This window comes from Parasteatoda tepidariorum, chromosome 11 (assembly GCF_982258835.1).
Source record: "Parasteatoda tepidariorum strain Cologne lab strain chromosome 11, Ptep-v5.0, whole genome shotgun sequence".
NCBI lineage: Eukaryota > Metazoa > Arthropoda > Arachnida > Araneae > Theridiidae > Parasteatoda > Parasteatoda tepidariorum.
This window is the reverse complement of record NC_141765.1, coordinates 42,511,777-42,535,315: the sequence shown is the minus strand read 5'-3', so window position 1 is coordinate 42,535,315 and position 23,539 is coordinate 42,511,777. Positions and strand designations below refer to the sequence as shown.

At 27.1% G+C, this 23,539-nt stretch overlaps 1 protein-coding gene across 5 annotated transcripts; it reads left to right on the top strand.

Annotated features, from left to right (window-relative positions):
• Positions 1-506: 506 nt before the first annotated feature.
• On the top strand, positions 507-20,616 carry DPCoAC (dephosphocoenzyme A carrier). 5 transcript variants are annotated; one of them, XM_016063840.3, is made up of 9 exons: positions 529-692; positions 2,486-2,567; positions 3,152-3,201; positions 5,306-5,408; positions 7,143-7,251; positions 13,998-14,187; positions 14,937-15,053; positions 15,984-16,135; positions 18,904-20,616. In XM_016063840.3, exons 3-9 carry the CDS (start codon positions 3,176-3,178, stop codon positions 19,221-19,223), a joined length of 1,017 nt encoding a protein of 338 aa, XP_015919326.1. In that variant the 5' UTR covers positions 529-692; positions 2,486-2,567; positions 3,152-3,175; the 3' UTR covers positions 19,224-20,616. The 5 variants fall into 5 exon arrangements, with proteins under 5 accessions (XP_071044069.1, XP_015919325.1, XP_015919326.1 ...); XM_071187968.2 differs by lacking the exon at positions 2,486-2,567 and having other exon boundaries at positions 507-696; XM_016063839.3 differs by lacking the exon at positions 2,486-2,567 and having other exon boundaries at positions 526-692.
• The last annotated feature ends 2,923 nt before the right edge of the window (positions 20,617-23,539 follow it).

Here is a 23,539-nt window from a genome sequence, read left to right as displayed (position 1 = left end):
CTAGTGCAACGTAAATAAAAGAAAGAAAATTTCTAAATAAATTTCGAATAATCTCAACTCGAAAAGTGTCATGGAATTTGAAAACATCGTACAAACAATGCAGAAAAAGAGAGAAGAAAGCGGTTGCCGCACTTCCGATTGTCTACGAGAAATTATGAAAACCTAATTTGTGGATCACATTTTTCTGCAAAAAACGTACCAATCAGGTTCCCTTATTCTCTCGACGGCGATCGGAGGTACAACAACCTCATTTGGTGAGACTGCTCATGTAAAGGGCCATTTACAGTGCATTCGAACTTGGAGAAGTGAGTTTGGAGATTAATCTCACTGGATGCAATTCTTTTCACATGCAAATGAGAACCAGCAGATAGGTAGGATATATTTATCCACCAAAATTTCACGAATCAAGATCTTGTTCCCATGCGATTTTTTCGCATGCGAGAAAAATTACATAACATGAGAATGGCCATTTCATTAATGTTAATCAGTCATTGTCTATAGTCTTTCAAATGACAGAAATAAGTAGCCGGTAACGTTTGTAGTAAATAAAAATGAGTTTGGAGGATTTTCAAAACAATAATTTAAGTTTCCCTTTCCGACCAATTCATGTAGTTTATTTTGGGAATTATGATAGTTTAATCACTTATGTCATTTGAGTAACTGTTTGCAGCTGGTTTGCATGAATAATAAAAGCATGTATAGTTTTATATTTTTTTATTTACGTTTGTTTATCTTACGTGATTAGTGATTATAGAAGTTATGCAATCCTGGTAATCAAAACTCCTTTAAGGATGAAATTTATTTCCGCGTTGACATAGTTGCTTTTTCACATTTTTTAAAAAATAAATACATTGATATTTTCTTGAAAATGGTGAAAATGTTTAATTTTATCGAAGTTTTTATTAGAAAAAAAAGATTAGGAAAAGCCCATTTGTCGTTGATTTTTAATTTTTTTTATAAGTTTACTGTATAGATTTAGAGGAGATTTCCGTACGAGAAAATCATAGAAAAGGATCAACTCGAAAGGTATAACTCGTAGCCACCCCTGGGCAAACATCTACATGTTTTTTTTTAATTTTTATTTATTTATTAAAATGGGGAATTTATTAAAAAAAATTGCAAATTTAAGATCTATTTGGCACCTTGGCGAATGTAGTTGGCGCGACTGAAATATCCCCAATAGTTGGCGTATGTAATATAATATTAGCTGAAAAGTTAACTTTTTCATTTGAACCATGAACAAATGGAAGCAGTTTGTTGTCATTTAAGTGAGGAAAAAAATACAAACTTTAGTTTTTTGTAGGAAATAACTTTTTTATGGTTGTGTCTAATTAAAATATGTGACTTTAAAAAGTTATTTGTAAGTAAGGATATCATTTTAAACCTGAAAAACACTGACAAGTATTATTTAAATTATTTTTTTATTTATTATTTTTTTACTTTGTACTTATAGAGATGGTTAGTAAATTACAGAAATTAGAACCTTTTTAAAAATATAGAACTGTTCATGATTTTTCAAATATGTTTATAGTATTATATTCATTTATATTATAGCCACCTCCAAGAATATTAACCTCCAATAATAACCACCTGCAAGAATAGAATAATGAAATTATCCAAAGTTTTAAAATCTATCTCACAAAGAGAAAATCATTGCAATTATAAAAGTCCTTACAGCTGATTTTTTAAGATCAAACTCTTGGGAAATGTATCATGCATGTAGTACCTAAAAAAGGATATCTCCAAAACAATTTTTTTGAAAAAATAATGTTTTGTCTCATTTTAAGAGTTATTCAATTTCACACTTACCATTAGGTGCCATGCATTCTTATTTTCAGAGTTAATGAGTTCTAGCCTTTTAGAGCCCTAACAAAATAGGCTAATCATGAGATTTGTTTCCATTTAACTCAAAATTCAAATATGATAAGTATATTAAAATGCAAATGCAATTCAAAAACATTAATTAAATTAAAATACATCCAGAATGTGTTCTATAAATGAAAGAATTAGTTTTTTATTGTATCGGTACTATGTATAATATTGCACGTAAGAAATATTACCAATCACGCTGGATTTAAAACAACTAAGCCTCACTTTCTAAGGGAGATGAAATGGATTTTTTGTGTATTAAACTGTGTACATTATAATTACTAAAAGTTTGATTGTTCTTTCCATTTAATGAGATAAATCATTAGATTGTTGATTAGATCTTTGTTACTTATTTTATCATAAGAAAAGGTCATTCCATTATAAAACAATTTGTGAACTTTACCTTTTCTTGAATTGTAATTATTAAATATCTACTTAGATTGTTTAAACAACAGTACTCAAATTTTCATAACCCTCATATAAAATAAATGTGTAGTCCTCATTTAAATAAATTAACAAATGTGAAATAGATAGATAGAATAGTAAAATGAATGAATGAAAAAGGAATTGCTGTGAAATGAATATTATAGTTAATCGGTTAATTTCTTTTTCACAGCACTGTGTTTGAAGTAAACAATAAACAAACTGATGAATAACTTTTGAATGATAACTCAAGGTTCTTTATTAAAGTACAGAAAGTAAATATATTTTTTTTAAATCCATAACAGGAAATAATCCATTTATTTTAAATAATTGTATAAAATGTTTATTTTATTTATTTTTTTAAATTTGATAAATCTGAAAGCTTTATTGTCTTAATATGATAAAAATATAATATTATCACTTCAAGCAAATCTTAGTGCTAAAATGTTTTGCATCTACTTTCTTCTTCTTTCAATTTGAATTCATCATCATAAATTGTAGTGTTCATTGTTTCCTCAGTTACACATCATATCATAATGATGTATATTCACTACAACTGGTTTAACATTTGTGTCATTAATATTGATTATTGTGACTTATTAATGATTACTTATTGATTATTGTGAATTTATTGATTATGGGACTATATCTAATACTATAGTTGAAAAAAAGAAAACTATGTTTTCCATTTCTTTTATTTTCGATAAAAAAGTGACTTATTTTGCTTAGGTAAAATATTCGTGTTATTTAATTTGTATTTTCTTTATATGTTGTTGTTTTTTGCCTACTGTTGAGTAAGGCTCTGTTTCATGTATGGCTTATTTTTTTCTGAATTTTTTTTTTTATTGTTTTGTTTCAGATACTTGTTAATTTGTTAGTAGTTATGCAGGACATCACTGAAAAAAAGAGGTAATTTAAACCATGAATTTTTTTCTTTTCAAATTGTGGAATTAAAATTTATGAGAATGTTAATTTTTTTAATAATGTGCTCGAGTTTAGTGCAATGCTTAGTTATTATGCTTGTTGATTTAATTTTAGTGAATTAGTAAAATGTTTTTCAAAGTACAAGAATTAACTGGAGTAATAAAAAAAAAAAAGAAAACAGCGATGATATACTTGCAATTATTTATCTTTATATGTTAATGGAAATGTATCTATTAAGTGCTTACATTTATTTTGTGTATTATGTAGGATCTAGTATTTTCACCAGCTCTGTAAGTGGCCAAATTATCTTCTTTTGTGTGAATAAAATTCAGTTGTTATTGCTTTGTCTATCTTTTTCCACCCAGTAGCACTTGTTCTCTTAAAAATCTTATGAGTAGGAAATAGTTTAATTTATTTTTGCAGGTCACTATGTGTGTTGCTTGAAAATGTAATACAAATAATAAAAAAACAACTATAAATCACTTTGAATTCTGATTAGGTAATCAAACACATGCATAGTTCCTTGAGATTATGGCTGTTTCTTTCTAGGACAGCATCCATTACACATAGCACAGGTATAGATAGCCTAATTATAACTTTACAACTGCATTGAGATTTGTTAATTGTTTCTTTCTTTTTTTTACTGGTTCTCACTGGTACTGAAGTTTTTATACTGGTACTCCTTTGCTTAAGCAGAATTGATTTTTTACAACCCTATTGCTCTTTTTTAAAGTTACTGTAGGATTTAAATTTTTCTAACCTTTTTCACCTAAATACATTCAAATTAATTACAATTAGTTTTTTTTTCATGTGCACAATTAGTTTTTTTTCATTTATTATTTTTTCATAATTATGCTGCCATAATTCAGTTCTACTAGAATTGTTTTTTTTTCTCTCTATATATTTATGATCTTTTTTTTAAAATTTTCTATATTTCTTATATCATCTGAAGAGAATTTCCTTGTCCCCTACATCATAAGTATTGCACTTATTGCATTGATCTCTGCATAGAGTCACAATTACAAAATTCGTCTTAAAAATTTCTTTGTAGATTTTTAAACTTCGATAAAAAATCTCACAGCTAGAGCATTCGTGTAAGAGAATGCTAAACCTGTGTTATGAAACGAATGGCTAATTTGACTGTTTGATTGACATATCAAAATATGAGGCCATCAAAATATAACACTGAAACAATATTTTTATTATTATTAGTGCAGTTTAATCTTCACCTTCTGCTAAAAAAAGCAAGTTATGTTATTTGTATAAAAAAAATTTAATATTGTACTATGAATTGAATTGGGAGAAAGCTTCACAAATTTTGCGGAAGCATATAGATAAGCTAACATCAGCTTATTTATAGTGTGAAAAATTCTAAACATATTAAAAATTTTTTAGTCGCTATGCATAGCAAAAATGCTGCCTAACTTTCAAAACCAATAAAATTGGGTAACACTTTGGAATTAAATATTATTTTCTAAAAATTGTTAATTAAAAAAAGGAGGGTGCTGCTTTAATTTTTAATGCTAAGTTTAATAATAAGGAGAGTTTTAAAGCCAGTTATGGGTGGTTTCATCAGTTTAAATCCCCAAATAGCATACAAAATATCACCAGGGAATTTTAAAATAAAATATTTTTGGAACTGATTTTTTGTGCGCTTGCACTTGTTTTTCGTAACAAAATAATTTCAGCTACTCATTAAACTATTAGTTAAACAATTATAATTGTAGACAAATTTTAAACTCACACTAATAATATTAGTACATTTAATCTTTCAGAAATCTCATATCAATGTTTCAATTTAAATCTAAAGCATACAGATAAAAAAAAAAAAAAAAAACTATATAATTTGAAATCATTTTATAACATATTATACAAATTGGTAATATTAAATGAATAATTCGGTGTTGTTGAAAGCACACTTTTGCATCTACTTTTTCTCATGCCTGCTCTTGTAACAAAAATATTATTTTCAGCTTTTGTATTAGTAAATTTTTGATAACTTTTTTTTGTCCCTCTTCCAGGGATACTTTGAATTACTGAAGTTTCACTATGTGTTTTTGTAATTGAATGTTTATTTATTTTTTCGTAGAAATGATGGAATGAGGTATCAAGTTTCATGCAGACAGTTTTATTCTATATTTACTGTGGTTTATGCAAAGAGTAACGATGAAAAAATTGCCAAAGGAGCAAAAGTATAGTTTTCTTTATTTTTATTTTGATTTTATTTAATTTGAAACATAAACTAGAAAACCATATTTTTATAAAACAGAAATTACAGCAACTACCTTAATAATATTCTTAGTGTCTAACAATTGCCGAATAATTAGATTTCCTATCCTTATATTTTCATTGTAGGGAAATCAATCTGGTTATATGATTATTATAAATATGCTTTGAAATTTCAAGTATAATATTTCGAACATGTAAAATATTTCTTTATAAATTTTAGTACCTCCCAATTGGTATAACAGGTTAAGTTTTTGTCTACCATAGTTTGAGCTGGAGGTTTGATTTTTTTTGTGCTAAGGTTTGGTGTCTGATTAACTTGCACTTCCTCCTATCTTGTAGTTGAATCATGTTCGGAATATAATCTAATGTAATGTCTCTGGCAGTTTCAGAGCTGGAGAAGTTCACCCATTGTTGTTGAGTGTGGTGCATAGACTTGGTAACTACTACCACCTTCTGCCGTCTTACCTGAATCATGGTAGTGTAGTGTGCTTATGTGCCAGTGTTGTCTCTAGATCATCACTAAGGATGAATTCCTGACTTTCACCAATAGACTATTGTAGTAGCTCTAGTGTGACATTAACAACAAACCAAACAAAACTGAATTTTAATATGAAAATTCGCGAAAAAGTATTTAATTATGCTTTTGAGAGACATTGCTCATAATTTTGTCATCAAGATATTAAAATTTTTTTCTATCTGGCATTATTATTCTGAACCTGAGAATCAAAGCACCTTAATGTTAAGTTTACTTTTTGGGTATTTCACGAGAAATTTTTAAGCAAAATAAAAAATTTTTTTGCACATAATTATAAAATTTGTTTGTCTAAAAATAAATAATTTAATTTTTGCACCGAATTATATTTGTGAAAACAAATTTTACTATTGTGTGCATTCAAAAAAAAAAAGAAAAAAGAAAGTCAATCTATAGATAAAGTGGAACACGTAAACAGTAAAATTAGCATTAAGGGGTCCAAACTTTTGACTGCTCTCACTACCAAACTATTGGGACCATATTTCCCAGATAGTGGCTATATATACTATTTTGATGGTCTGAATTCCAAATAAGATTGGAAAAAAGTTATATTTATTTACATTTTTGTATCTGATTTTGTAACTTAAAATGTTATCTGTGCAGATAAATTAGCCTAGTTGCAGTTACTTCCTCAAACCATTAAGATTGAGCCCTAATACTTGAAAATTTGATTATTAGATCAAAAGCTATTTAGGGTGTTTAATTTTTCTATGCACTGAATAAGTTAATAAAAAGTAAAGAAAGTATTTCTTCATTTCATTTTATTGTGGCATTTATTACTGGAAACTGAATGAATTATTATGACTGTCATGAATTTTTTGTATTTGGGTTAAAAACAAACCAAAATATATTAATTTTTTATTTTTATTTTTCACTAATTTTTATCAAGATCTTCCAAAAAAAAAAAAAAAAACTCATAATGAAAAATATTTTTCATAGCTAAATTGTTTGTAACAATAATATAAGAACAGCCTTTTTCTTGATTTAAATAACCTTTTATTTTCTATCAACAGTTATGTTGCTGTGTTTTTGATACTGTTTTAATTGAATACAATTATCTATGTATGTCTTGTTTTCGTTAAATTCTCCTTGTAGGTTGTTTTTGGCATTACAAATATTTTTCTAATGTTAATTCTTTTTGATGTTAATTTTGTATAATTTTTAGTCCATGACATCAAAACACTTTCTGGCATCATTATTAGCAGGAGGAGTAGCTGGAGCTGTTGCCAAAACTACTATTGCTCCACTTGATCGAACTAAAATAAATTTTCAAAGTAAGTTTTGTTTGTTTCTTGAAACAGTTGTGTAATATAGATGATTATTATAATTTTTTACTGGTAAATTCTTTCGAAATTGTAGATATGTGATCTGTGATTTTGGGACATTTTGGTAATTTGACACCCTGTTTGACTGGCTTATTAAGTTAGTATCAAAAATACTCAATGGATAACATCAATATTCAGCATTTCTTAATGATTTTACTGTTCTAATGAACATACTGATTCCACATACATGTACATCCTGTTGTAATTTATTCTTTGTCTCTTACAAGACAAATCTTTATTGACTCAGTTACCAGTGTAGTACTATATTATCAATATTTCTGATTGTCTATGGTGACAGAAATGTATTTTAGAAACAGAAATGCATCATTTTTGCATTAAAGAATTAATTGGACATTAAAAAAAAAGAATGATAAAAAACTACATATTTATTAAAAGGATATTATCTAAGGCATTATGCTATCAAGTATTTAAAGAAAGAACTTTAAACTTAATGCTATCACTTCTAATTATTATTACTTAGCATTTCTTGATTACAAAATTCTTTTTGAAAGAGGTTTCCTTATAATCCAATGATTTTGATTTTCCCAACACTTTCCTGGTTTTGATTGTTAATCAGGGCTTTACTTTAATTTAAAAAAAGTTAAAATAATCTTTGTTTGGTCAGAATGACTTAAGGAGATTGAGAGAAAATATTGTTGGTCTAGAAAAAGTTTTAAAAAAAAATTTTACGAAAAAAAATTGAATTGAAGGGAATTTTCTTCTTCATTCCTCTATTATTGTAAAAAAATTGCATTACAATAATAATTTGTAATACAATGTTCGCTTTCTATGATATAATTATTGCTATTGTTAGAAAAATGTGCATGCTCAAATTGTTACCAACAATTATTCCTGATATTTACAAAAAAGTTTATCATAAATCATAATGTAATTGTTTAGCTTTGAATTTGTAATTGTTAAAATAATATAATTGTTAGATATGATAAAATTTGATAGTTTTCCAATATAAAATGTTGATTTCAAAACCTAATTATTTTTTGTAATTTTCCTAAATTTTAATTAGCCTTTGGAGAAAACACTGAATTGATTTGTTTATTTCACTAAACCTATTCTTGGTGTTCTTCCATCTTAAATCTTGCACTGGTCTTTATTAATAAATAAATACTCACAAAAATAATTAATAAACATCTTTGATCTTTCTGTGCTTTTAAGTTGTTTTAGTCTATTGCAGGTATGATCTTAATAACCCTTTCCTAAATATGATATTTACTAAAAGAAGAGCATTGCGTCAATTCTGAATGAGGCCATGCTTTTTTTCTATGATTTAACAATTTTATGAAGGTGTTCATATTTGTAATATGATGTAAATTTATGAGACAACGGTTGTCTTGTAGATGGATTATATTATTTTTAGTGTAAATATGTTAATTTAAGTTGAATTTACATTTTTTAACGTTATTTTCTAAGTAATACTGAGGAACCTGCATGCGTAGGGTAATTGCATAATCTTGATTATTCAGAATACTCTGTAACATAAAACTCTCAAAAATCAAATCAGTGTGTTCAAAATTGACCTGTAATTTTTATAATCATAACTCAAAATTAGCTTAAAACGAAACTAACTTCACATGACTCAAAAAGTGGTGGGAACTGCTTATGACGTCAGTATATAGTACCTGGGTAAACAAAATTGGCCGAACCTAAACTTGTCATAGGGTACAGTGATGTTGTCTACAAAGGAGTTTTATTCTAATATTTTAAAATTTTTTTTTATTGCCAAAATTGAGTTAACTTTTTAGTTTAATGCAGAGAGAGAAGGATGTTTGGTTTAAGAATTCATATTTTTTAATCAAAAATTTCAATTTTGTCATTCTAAAGTGCTGTAAGAAATAAGAACTGTTTAGAAATTTTTCACCTAATGGTTTCATCCCAGATAGGAAATGGAAATATTTAAGATTTAGATTTTTAAGTTTTTTACTAGAGATGCAAATAATTCTTGATCTCTTATTTATTAATTGTTAGTTATTCTTTTATTCTTAAAACCGTTTTTCCTAAAAAACTACAGAAAAAAAATTAATATTTATTTGTAATACTTTTTCTTATGTGCAATATTTAATTTATTCAAAGTAATGCACTGGATGCGAAATTTGCAGTTTAAAATTTTATACCATTATTAGCTAAAATATTTTTGCAAGATGCATTTCGCAAAATATTCATATAAAATTTACCAAAAAAAAAATACAAAAGCACAATAGCGAATTGCTTGTGTGTGTAGAAAACTTTAAGAATTTAAACTGTGATGTAAATAAAGTACTACTTGAATAATTAAAATGAAATATGATTTTTTAGTTTTCCTTCTTTCAAATTTAATTATTTGTTAAAATTGCTAATTTTGTTTCGAAGTTAGCTGTTTTAGTGACAGTGAATAAATTAAAGAAATTGGTTTTCAAAATTTCAAAAATTACAGAAATAACTTTGAAACATGATTCTATAATTTGAGGACTGTTCCCCCCCCCCCCGATTGAATTCTCCTCCCCCTTCTGAGAAAAAATTTGTAGGTGCCCTAGACAAAAATGATGAATGCGAAAAAAAAAAGTTTTAAACTACTTTCCTAATTTGTACTTTTTTTCAATGACCTGTGAAAAGCATTATTATTTTTTATTATTAATGTTGGTTTATTTTTACGAATAACATACATTAAAGTATGAATTTTTTAAAAAATTCCATGTTGGTTTGATCACAGACTGAGCAAATTGAAATGTATAGGATTTTAAATAAAAAGTTTTTATAGAAATAAAGAAAATTGTTGAAAAAATATATTATAGGTTTTATTTTTGAATTATCTATATTCTGAGATTAACTTTCCTTATCAGTTAGAGCTATTTATGTAAAATTTTTTTTAAATCTTCATTCCAATATTCCCAGAGCAAGGAAAAAACAGGGATCTATTTAGAAGAAATTTGGGCCCTTCACAAAATATTTTAACTTAAAAACAGACCCTTCTCGAAATATTTTAGCTTAAAAACAGACCCTTCACAAAATATTTTATCTTTTATTCAAAGCGTTCTTAAATTTGTTTATCTTCATAATTAATGTATTGTAAATCGAATGAACCTTTCCCTTGGAAAAAAAAAACGAATCTAAAAGAAACACAAAGTTTTTGTGAAGTCTTTGCCGGTGCCCTTCTTTCCATCTCTCCTCATCCAGCATCCTTACCTCTGTTCCAGACTGTATGGAAGCTGATGGCGTCAGTAATCGGCCCTCTGACTTTGAATGTAGCAGGAGAGCGGGCAATGCTGTTCTCATCACATTTTATTTATTTCCTTGCTTTCACAAACTTATCTATTTCGCTATTATGTTATTTTATTTATATTTTGTAGCTTAACCCTTTCGAAATCAAATATAATATTTATAAATTTCAAATGCAGTATTCTCAGAAATTATTTCTACTTCTACAGGCATCTTATGTGGATAGTGCACCAAAAAACATTATCCAAATAACTTTTGATCCAATGATTGAATCCTCACGTTCTAGGATTCAATCTTAATGGTTTGAGGAGGGGACCTCAAATATGCTAATTGATTGAGTACAGGCGATGTTTTAAGTTACAAAGTCAGACACAAAAATGTATTTTCTTTGAATGAATATTCTTTTTTTTCCCCCCCAATGGATTTAGATTCCTGACCCCTAAAAAATAAGCGATAGCCGCAATCTGGGAAATATGGTCCCAGTATAGGTCAGAAGAGCGTTCTAAAGTTTGGACCCCTTAATATTAATTTTACTTTTTGCGTATTTCACTATATCTCTTGAACTTTTTGAGCCAATTGAAAAAATTTTGCACTCAATTCTAAAATTTGTTTATCTAAAGATAATTACATGCAAAAAATATTTTTTGTGTGAATATTTATTATTTTATTTAATAATGGTCTGGAAAATGTTGAATTGTAAGATATAAAAATTTTTAGCATAATTTTAAAGAACATTTCACATGGTGAAATACAAAATTCGAGCAAAATTGGTTGAATAGTTTCTGAGAAATTAAATTTTAACTATAAGACTTTTTTGGGGGTCAGAAATCCTAAGTTGTAAAGAAAAAAGGTAGTATGTTTATTCAGAGAAACGTGAGAAAGAATGCGACTTAACTCTAATTTTCGATTCACAAATTATTATTAGTTTTTTTCTTACAATTTTCCAAAAAACAGGACCTTTCACAAACTGTCTGAACAGGCTCCAGGTTTCTTTCCATTTAATTCTAGATTCATTCGTTTTAATCTTGTGTGTTTTGTCAGGTTAGTTTCATGAAAATAAGCAGGATTTTTTTTTTTTTTTTTAATGAGACATCACTTTGGAATTTTGGTAAGCAATCAAAATGTTTTTTGTTTTACTTTAATTTACTTTTTAATCAAAAGATTTATAAAAAAAATCTAATATAAATCTTTTAAAAAAATAATAAAAAAAATCTTTTTTTGAATCTACGTCTTGATGTGTCATTCATTATTTTACAATATTTAGCCTTTTCTGTTCTTTTTTTTTTATAAATACAAATTTAGTAGAAGTCCGATTATAAAAAAGTCAAACTTTTAAAATTCTATTTTAAAGGAACTATTTTACCGATTTCGTTTAAGATTTGAATTCTGCCATACCAAATTATGTTCTTTAAAACGGTGTAAAAATTTGTATATCCCACTATTCAAAATTATTTTGACTATTATTAATTAAAATAGTAAAAAATAATAAAGTATTAAAACTTTTTTTGCATGGAATTATCTTTGGATTAACAAATTATAATTGCGTGCAAAAACTTGTTTCTAAATTGCTTTCAAAGTTCTGGAACGCTGGTGAAATACATAAGAAGTAAAATTAACATTAAGGGGTCCAAACTTTCAATGGCTCACCTGACCAAACAATTAAAACCATATTTCACTGATTGCCTTTGTATTTTGGAGGTTAGGAATCATAATCCATCGAAATGAAGTATGTTTATTCAGAGACAGTAGGTTTTTGTTGGGTCTGATTTTATAACTTAAAATTTAGTCTGTATTAACTAATTAGTATATTTAAGGGTACTCCCTCAAAACATTAAGATTGACTACTAGTACATTAAAATCCAATCAAATTTCTGTCGAACTTTGACGGATTTTTTAAAAATTGGGGTTATTAAGAAACAAAACCGAAATGCCAATTTCCAAGACAATTAATAGATTAGATAATTACCATGATCATAGTAAATTTTTTGCTAACAACAAGAAACTTTTATTCATTTTTGCAATATTTTACATATTTTATTTTTTTGATATGTATTTAAAATAGTTATTTAAAGATTTTCTTAAAGTAGGACTTCTTTTTCTTTACAAATATCTGCAAATATCTCTTTTTCTACAGATACATATATTTGCTTGATAACTTCTTTATTCATCTGATTTTTCTAAGCGTTTATTGTTGTAGTTTTTATTTATTTTTATACATAGTTTTTTGTGCCTATATGTTAGTCTGGGTATAGAGACTATCTATTCTTTCCTAAAAATTATTTGATAGCAGTAATCATTAAATATTTTCTTATAACTATGATGACTGTCCCTTCCTTTATTAATGTATTTTATGAGAGGTCATTTTTAATTTATATTAAGTGGTTGCTTTAAATGTTCACTTCATAAACATTTTATTACAAGTTTGTTTCATCACAAGAAATGTTATTATGCAAGATTTTAGTTACAGTGAATGAATCAAGTAGGAATGAAGAATGAAAGTAAATCAATCAATGGATAAGTGAATAGTTGTAGTAACGCGTCAGCAATAAATAGCAATGAGCTTTTTGATGGGCAAGTCATTGAAGGGCATTTCTATCTATGTATCTATAAATTCAAATCTATGAATGAGCTTTTAAAATCCATAAAATTGTTTATAAACCCATAAATTTTTTAGTTTTCAAAATAATTTTTAACAAAATGGCAGCGTAATATGCTCAGTAAAAACATTACTTATTATAAATATATATTCTAGAATATTGAGGTAATTTTCTATCTAATTAATTTGAAGGCTTTTTTTAAACCTTGAGTACAATAATTGTTATTTGTCATATGTTTCTTAAATCACCATTAATATGGGATTGATATAGATTTATAATTCTCTGGTAGAAATATTGTAATTTAAAATATTAAAATCAATTTTTTACAGCGTTCTTACTTCACCAGTGAGACAATTCAAGGATTTTTTTAAAAGAAAATTCAGATTCCTTTTTCAAAATTGAATTAAGGATGCCATTTTTTGTATCGCCCGAGATGTGAAAATGTCTTCTGCCGCATCTGATGCTCATTTTACAATTTTGAAAATTTTTTATAAAATTTTCTCTTATTTTTTATACATACATAAAAATTCTGTTCAAATCTAATAAATGCATTTGCGTGTATTTAATCAGAAATTTTGATGTTTATAAGTTTTCAATAGTATCTGCAACTAAATATATAATACCTCTGGGAGATAAGTACTTTTAACATTTTGTCCAGTTTGTCTGTAGTCACAGCTTTATTAGAATTGTAAACTAACCTTGGGTTGAGCGTAAACTTATATTTATCTTGTAGTTTGTACTAATGACAGTCATCGTGTTTCACAGTGTGTTAATTGTTAAAAGATGTCTTTTACTATAGTAGAAATTGTAATATGCTGCAGAAACATGCGAATCATTTAAATTGATTTAAGTTTCTACCTTTTTAATAATTATAACATTTCTTTCTAGTCACAAACAAACATTATTCCTTGAAAGAAGCACTGAAATTCATTGTTGATAGCTGCCGTACCTCTGGGTTTTTCAGCTTATGGCGTGGCAATTCAGCAACAATGGCTCGTATCATTCCATATGCATCAATACAATTTGCATCTCACGAACAACTGAAACATGTTCTACATGTAGAAACTCATGATGAAAGGTAATTTTTATTATTAAAAAATTAGCTTATTTTTGTTTTTTATTTGAACATCTAGTTATGCATTTTTGCTCTTTATACTTTTGAAGATCACCTGTGGATCTTTTATTTTCAATAGGTAAGTAGAATTCCTTAAAGAAAAAACTGTAATTAATATCAGCAAAAAAGAAACACTAAAAATAGCTTTGGCTTGTGAATGCTAAAAAAAGTTAAACTTTTTATTAGCTTTTTTATCTTATTTTCTTTTCTATTCAAACATTGCAACAACTGCTGGTCAAAAATATTGTCATTTCTGAATACCAATGAAACCTCAGATCTATAGTCAGGGGCCTGTCCAGGCCGAATTTACTACCAGTTAGCGGTACCTTCACAAATTTAACTTTACGAAAAACGGTAGTTTCACAAAATCAACTTTAGGAAAAATGGTAGTTTCACAAAATTCTTTTTCTTAAAATTTTATTTTTGTATCCCTTAGGAAACGGTAAATCCAAATTTTTGTGTTGATTTTTTAATATAATTTTTAATTTTTCACAAATTATATCTAAATTTTCACAAAATAGGTACCTCTGAGAAAAACCTAGACAGACCCCTGATAGTAAAGCTTATTCATGTTCCCTTGACTTTTGATTGTAATTAGTAATTCTCATGCAAGTGTTATTGTTAGCACTACTAATGATGTTTAAATTTTCTTTACAGTCATTCGATCTTATAATTGATTGCTAAGTTTATTAGTGTTTGTTTATCTTTTTTAGACGTTCTAATCCTGGGAAATCTTTTCTTGCTGGATCTCTTGCTGGTGTGGTATCTACCACATGTACTTATCCTCTTGACCTTGCTCGTGCTCGCATGGCTGTTACTCATAAAGAAATGTAAGTTATTGAATAAAATTTTTTTCTACATGTGTTTATCTCTTATTATGAAGCATTTTTATGATTTAATTTTTTTTATGAAAGTATGTTATTTAAAGGTATCACATAATTAGCAAATTATTTGCATTGTGAATAAATTATTGCATTTATTAAATCAGCACATATAATCTGTTAATCTTTATTTATAATGACTGTTAAATAATTAATATTTATGTGTTTCCTTAAATTGTAGGAATGAAGTATATACTTATTTTCGATCAAGTGTTGTTGGCTACTAACATTTATCAGTTTCGATGAGATATTTGTGAAGTGCAATTTTTATTAAATAAAAATGGAAAAATTTAAAGTGTAATTATTGGAAAAAAATTATTTTACTATTTTTAGATAAACATTTTAAGTGCGAATAATTTTTTAAAATAACAATTGCGAAACATTTGTTTATAAAAATCAATGCTTTGCCAGCTAAATCATCCATATTTTGCAAACAATGTTATTTCTCTCGTGGTAAGAAATTGTAAATAAAATAAAACTAACTTAATTTCTTATTATCATTTAGGAACAGTTTTAAAAAACATTTTTCTTTATTTTTCAAATGTGTAGAATGCTGTACTGCCACACAAGTATCACTATTCGAATTCTGTGGAAAATTAAATCATGTGCCATTCAAATGTATGGACAAATTCAAAATGTAATCCTTTATGTTCCTCTTCTGTGTATTTTACAGTACACTCAGTCCCATTTATTAGATGATTAAAAATTCTTTTATAATTTACAAGGACTGCAGCACTTATCTTTCAATTTAATTAGTTTATTTATTATTTGAAAAATTTTGCTATTACTAGAATTTTCAGAAATATAATTCTTTGTGTGTGATGGTTAAAAAATTTGAATTATTTTTGTGGTTATCCATTCTTTTAACTTTTCATTCAGGTATAACAGTTTAACTCATGTTTTCATGAAAACATGGAAAACAGAAGGTTGTGCTACAATGTATCGAGGTTATGCACCCACACTGCTCGGTGTCATTCCATATTCAGGAACAGGTTTCTTTACATATGAAACTCTTAAAAGGTTGCACAGTGGTAAGATTTATTTTCTCAAATAGTTAAACTAATTTTGATTCATTTGGTTTTCAGTATTTTTCTGAACAGAATTGATTTGAATGCTCTAAAGATACCCAAAATGTATCATATGATTAAATATTTCCTTAATTTTTTACATTATTTGATTTTTCTATTGAAAATATAATTCATTTAAAGAGCATGAGGTAGTCACTAACACATACAGTAATTTCTTGTAGAATCACTGCTCCACTCTACAGACCATCCACATGAAAAATATTACTAAAATTCTCAATTATACTCTAATACACCGCACTTTAATTTCAAGTCATCGTACTTAGTTAAATTCTATTAAATAAAAATAAGGACTATGAAACTATGAAAAACTAAATTTTGACAGCAGCACAGTTCTGAAATTAGTAATTTTTTTTCAATGCTTGTTTACTGAATGGCAAAGTGTGCAATTATATATACAGTCGGGCCTCTATTTAACGAACTTCCATTCGGGCCTCTATTTAACGAATTTGCATATTTTTTCAAGGAACCAAGAACATTTTGAAAATTTCTTCGTAAAATAACTTTAAAATAGCGAAGTGAATTTTCTATTTAACAAACTTTTTTTCGAGATCCACTTTCCCTATTTCCCAAAATATTTCAGAACATTAACTTGTTAACGCATTTTATGGGGGAAATGATCTCCAATTGATTTTCAAAGCCACTTCACTTTTAGAGACAGTAGTAAAATCCCTTTCCCTTTTTGTTTGCATTTCAGACAAAAAACTCAGACAAAATTAACGGGTCTTATCAGTAACCATTAAACTTAAGAACTCATGTTGTAATGTATGTTTGAAATTACTTTGCAATTATAATTTTATCCAGCAAATAAATGCAGCTATAATTTTATACATAAATTACGCTTTTTTTAGTTGAAAATGTTATAGCATAGTTGTGTAACACTGGATAATGTTTTGTTCTATTCTTGTTTTTCAAGCAGATTTCTTTTATGGCTAAGATTTATAAAATAAATAGTAGATTGATTTATTGAATGTAGGGTTTAGTGGCACAAGATCCAAATGAGGACATGCTGCACCAGACAGTACGGTAAAATAAATAAATAGTAGATACTAGTTTACAACATATAGGTGTATCGATTGCTATTTTAATTATGTCTAGTGTTTATGAATTAAAAACCTGTTTTGTGTTGTTTAAGTATTTTAAAAGGTGATTTTCTATTTAGCGAATTTTCCAAAAAACGAACTTATTATCATGATTAAGCGACTTCGTTAAATAGAAGTCAGACTGTATATATATATATATATATATGTAATAATATGCGTTCAAAGGCTAGATAATTCAAGATACTTTGGCTAATTCAAGCAAGTAGACATTTTATTAATTTATATTAAGTTTATTTAACAACTTTTGTTGGATTTTTGCATGGATTACAATGGTGGGGTTTCCATGGCAGGGATATTGGGATTTGGCACAGATTTATCTAGACATGAAAATATGAAAAAGTCACACATTTTTGCTGGCTCCTGATATTTAAACGAGGATTCTGAAAGGGAATTGGTTGCAAGAATATCCTTAACTTAATGAAACGTCAATCAAATGGGAAAATTTAGAGATTTTGATTTGTTAAAAAGATGACGCCATTCGGACGATGGAGGATTTTTTGGATTTTCTAAATGCATATTTTTCTAAGAATTATTTCCCATTAACTTAATATAAAATAATCTTTTAATTGGCATCTTGACTTTTTATGGCTCTTTGTGACAGAACGATTTCTACGTCCTAAAATTTAAAAAGAAATCTATTTTAAGCTTATGATTTAATATAGAAAGACTCGAATGAGGTATTCTATATCACACACATTATCTTAGTTCAGACTTTAAAAATTATATTTATTGGATGGCTTAAGAAGCATATTTGTATCTTATGTGCTAAATTCTAAATATTATTTAAATTTAAAATGAACTACACATAAAGTGATAGTGATTAGTTTACCTTATGATTATTATGTATTTTTTTTTAAAAAAATCAATGAATAAGCAATAAAACATGTATAAGATCCTTTTTTTCTTTGATCTTTCTCTTCATTACCTTTTGTTTAAAAAAATTTTTCATTTTTGAATATACATAATACAACTTGCTATTTGATTTGAAAAAAAGAAATTTGATGTTTAAACTTGGCAGCCTTATTTAAAATATTTACCTAAGCTATTAGACTTTTTTAAGCCTAACATTATAATTGATTTCTGAATGTTATAAATGGTTTGTAATATTTTTTAAAATTATTATTCTATAAACAACTTAATTAGTATATGTCAATATGAAGTCTAAACTTTCAGCAAAAATTGTCTCTGATATTTCAGAAAAATTCATTGCGAAATGTTTTCTAAATGGATTTGGAGATTAACTTTTGAAGATTACCTTAAAACACTCTTTAAGCAGAAGCTTAATATAGCAATGTAAACATTTAATTACTTTTGGTTTAATGTTAGAACTTTTCAAATGTATTGCCATTTTACAATAATAGTTTCAAAGCTTGAATTGCAAACTATTTCATAATATATTTAAAACAACCCATAATTCTCTGAGATTTAAATTTCTGAGGCAATAAGTAAGGAATTTGATTTGACTCTGAATATTATAAAGAAATTTCTTTCAACATTTTACAGGAACATTTCAATGTAAAAAAATTTGATCACTGTTTGAAAAAAGCAAAAGTCAAAGCTCAGAGTGTTATAAGAAAGTATATGGTTTTCTAATGATTGATATTTTTTCAGAACGTACGAATGATAGGCCTATTCATCCAACTGAAAGATTAGTTTATGGCGCAATGTCTGGTTTACTTGGACAATCAGCTTCATACCCTCTTGATATTGTGCGCAGACGTATGCAAACAGCATCTTTAACTGGAGGTCTTTATGCTACTATCCGTAGTACCATAAGTATAATAATTAAGGAAGAAGGTGTTATTAAAGGATTATACAAAGGATTGAGCTTAAATTGGATAAAAGGACCCATAGCTGTTGGTATCAGTTTTACCACATTCGATATTACACAGACATTTTTAAAGAGTCTAGCTTTTTTTCCTGCTAGCTAACAATAATGAATAGCTACTAAAAATAAGACTCTTTTATAGGTGCTTTAATGAATGATCTGCTAGTATACGTAATAAAATGTGTGTGTAATATTTTGTATTTCTTTATACAATGTAGAAGTTTATTATAACAATAATGCATAAAATATTTCAAGGTGCTAATTTGTTTTATAAATTGGTTGAAGTTTTGAAAGTGTATGAGACTTTATGGGTTGTGACAATCCTTAATTTTTAAAATTTATGTATGGGATAGCATATGTGTGTGCAATTATTCTTATAAGAAAATTTCTTTTTATAACTCTTTTATTTCCTTATAAGCATATCTATTGTTATGGTTTTGATGATATTGTGTTTAGTACAAAACCTGTTAAACAGATATACTCAGTGTTTAAAAACTGTTATTCTTACATACTTATACATACATAATCCTCTTATACTTATCTGGTGACAATTTATATTTTCTCATCCTCTTTTATATCTGATTACAATTGACTATATTATGTTGAGTACAAAGTTAAAACAAAACTCATTTTCATGTTTAGTTAATTTCATATTTGAACTATTTTCTGCTAACTGTCCTCTATTAACTGTTTTTCTCACACGCAAGATTCATACATTTCTAGAAATATACAGTGAATTAAAAATTGTCTTTAAAAGACTCCTGTCATTCAAAAATTTATAAATTTTCCAGTTTGGAAAAATTGTTGCTTAATCCGGTATTCAGACAAAATGTAGCATGAACAAGATATTCCAACTTTGTAATTATGTCTTATTTGAATATTGCTACTGAATTTTAAATTAAGTTCTTAAAATGATAGCAAAATATATCTAATGAATGACTTAAAAAAGGTGACTATGAACGTACATTCTTAACTACCTTTTTAAATTCAATAAGCTGTGAAGGGTATGTGTATTCATAATCATATTTTCTGTGTGTCATTTGTTTAATATTTCTCATTTAAGTTCTTATTTTAAAATTTAGTCATCTTATTTTGCCCCCAAACTGTTGTACCATTTTTTCTTCTTCATTTTGTTTATATATTTTGAGTCAGCAGTATACTTTATATTGAAATTTTTCTTTTACCATAAAATATCAAAGGAATTGAATTTTTTTCTTTGTATTTAAGTTTAAATGTAGCTTCAAAAATAATGTATTTAATATTGTATTTAATGTACTCATATGCGATTTCTAAGGTAAATGAATATATGGAAAACTAAGTGAATTAAATTTCAGCTAGGACCCTGTATTTGTGCTTAATCAAAATTTTTGATGTTTTCATAAAAGATGTTCGTATTACTCTTTTTTATTCTGCAGCGAGTATTGTTTGGCTCTTTTATAAATTATCATCTCTATTTCAAAGCTGTCAATAAATGCTGAAAGAAGTTTCAATGGCAATTTTTAAAGTTTTTGAGACATTTATTCATTTTGTTATTAATTTGAACCCAACTTTTCTGTTAAATATTCACTATTTTTTGTGTGTGGTTTCTATTATAATTGTGAGTATAGGGGAAAGAAAGTTCTGTTTAGGAATTCTATATTGCAGGTTTTAAACTACCCCCCAGAGCCATGGCTAGAATTTTTTTTGCTTTTTAAATATTTACTTTTCTGTACTTTGTTTGCTCTAAATATAAAATATAGCTTTTATTAGGTCTGGACGAAAATATTTTAATCAACAAAAATTTGGATTTTTAGATTTTATGTTGCCATTTGTATAGATTTCTATACTTTATTTAATATAAAGCATTTTGTAAAAACACATTCACAGAATTTTATGTTTTGCAGACATTAAATTAATTTATGTATGAGAAATGCATTAATGTAGTAATATTTTTGTAACTGCCTGATTTTTAGAAGGTTATGATTAGCACTGTAAGCTTGTCGCGGTAAAAAAGATCTGAAATTCGTGGGATATTTTTGAAATTACGCACATTATAAATACAGAAAAATTTACTATATGATGATGTAAAAGACAGAAATTGGGCAAATAATAAAACAAAAGCTAAAAAAATGCAATTTAAAGCAATTTCTTAAAAATCAAAACATATTGAGAAATTCACGGATTTTCGAAGAAAGATGACAATTTCGCGGAAATTTGCACTGCAACAAACCTGCAGCCCAAGTTATGATATGTCTAGCTAAGCATGGAAAATGCCCTAAATAATAATATTACATTTTTTAGAAGCTCTTTATTCTGAAATTTTTAGTGTTTTTCATTTTTAAAATTACCTTTATTGCTCCATTAAATGCTTTTTTTGTGTGTTTTTTATGTGATAAAAATTAAGGATTTTCAGCAATTTTATAATTTTATTCAATAAGGATTTTCAATGGAACAATATAAATTTAGGAAAAATGTTTTACTGACCTTAACAGAAATGGAATTTTTTTTTTGAGGAAAGAAAGAATATCATAAATTTGAAATAAAACAATTTTGTTTCGAAAACAACCTGCTCTTATCGTAAAGACACGGCTCCCAGTTGAGCACTGCGATCAGCAAGCGGGTGGGTGGCTATTTTGATCAGCCTGCGTAGGGACCGTGGTATCGGTCCTCGTTGAACTGTAATACCATACAGTGCTCAACTGCCAAAGCAAGGGAGACGTCCCCTCTGCAGAGGATCAAAATTGCGATGGCATGTCTTCGGATCATCCTCAGGGATGCTTCCCAGATTGTTGCCAATAGCCCATTATGCAGCACTAGTGCGATGTAAATAAAGTACCTACCTACCTCTTATGAAGAGATATAAATGATTGCTTCAAAATTGTTTCACTTTTCTTCTACTGTATGCTATTTTGAACTCAGGAATTATTACAATTCTCATAAATAATAACGTCTAATTTATTGGTGCAAAGCTTCTTGGAATTTTTTAATAAATTTATTTTTAAATTTTTAATTTGTCGTTTAATTTTTATCAATTACTCATTATTGATGAATTTTGTTTTTATCAATAATTAAAAAAATTTTTAAGTCTATCATTTTGATTTATTTAAAAACTTTTTTGTAAGGATTCCATAGAAAAAGAGATAATTAATACCCTGTTTTATTTTTACTCTTTGTAATTAATTCAAAAAATTTTTTCTTCAAAATTTTATGCCTTCAATTAATTTTTATCATTTCTATATCAGCCTCAGGGGTCCCTAGAAATGTGAAAATTTTGCAAGCATAATGTAAAATATGAGGATCATGTTCTTAAGGAGTCATACTTAGGTTATCATCAACCAAATTAAAAAAGAAAAAAAGATTAAAGTAAATTTTAAAACTTTTTACGAAAAAAAAGTAAATGTTAAAGTAAAGTAAATATTTGAAAGCTTTTAAATATTAACATTAAAATTTTTTCAAAAAATCGAAATTTTTATAATTATATATATTTTTTATATTTCTGAAGCAGAACTTTTAAAAATGCAGGACTCTCAGGGATGAGATTCTTCCGCGGATTCGCGGATTTCCGCTTTTTTTCAGATTTTTCCATTTTTCCCTCTGATTTCCTCTGAAATTTTTTTTTTGTACAAGTTAAAATATTTTATGAGGAATTTAATTTTCCACGGAGCGAAATTACTGAAGTCTTTATTCCACCCTCTGAAGTTTCTCTAAAAATCATTTCCTTGGGATAAAACTGGTTGATCCCAAGGAAATCCCAGGGATGAGATTCTTTTTGTCTCTCGAATTTCAACCTTTTTATCAAAAACTCCGATTCTCTAAAAGTTTTGTTTTTTTAATAAATATCTCGCTTTTTTTTTAAATTCAGTCATTGAAGCAAAATAATTATATTTATTTACGATTTTCAAAGATAAACTGAAAATTCAAACTACGTCCTAGCTCCTAACCCTTCCGTATTTTTACTTACATTTGCTGTTTTCTCCGATTTCACGCACAGAAAATAAGATTTTCCGTATTTTTTATCCGTCGGCGGGATAGCTCGTATTTTCGTAATTCAGACATCGCTGCTTCTTGTATTCTGGCGTGAAAACAAACAAAAAAATAGAAAAAAATATATAGGTGGATTTGCGGTGAAAATATTTATTTGCTCATTCAATTAATCTTGCAAATTTTTATTTATTATGTCTAAACAAAAGCAATACAAACAAGCCTTTTAGAAATTTCAAGTCCAGACTCTGCAAATAACTCGATTTTTATTCACGCGATTTTAATATCAGTCATCGATTTTCGTATTTACCTGATTTAAAAGTTGCGCATTGCGATTCTTATTTGCGCTATTTGAATATCGTACATTATGATTCTTATTTACGAGATTTAAAAATCCAATATCGTGTTTTGTATTTATGTATTTTTAAAATTGCGATTTTATTATCAAACATCGATTTT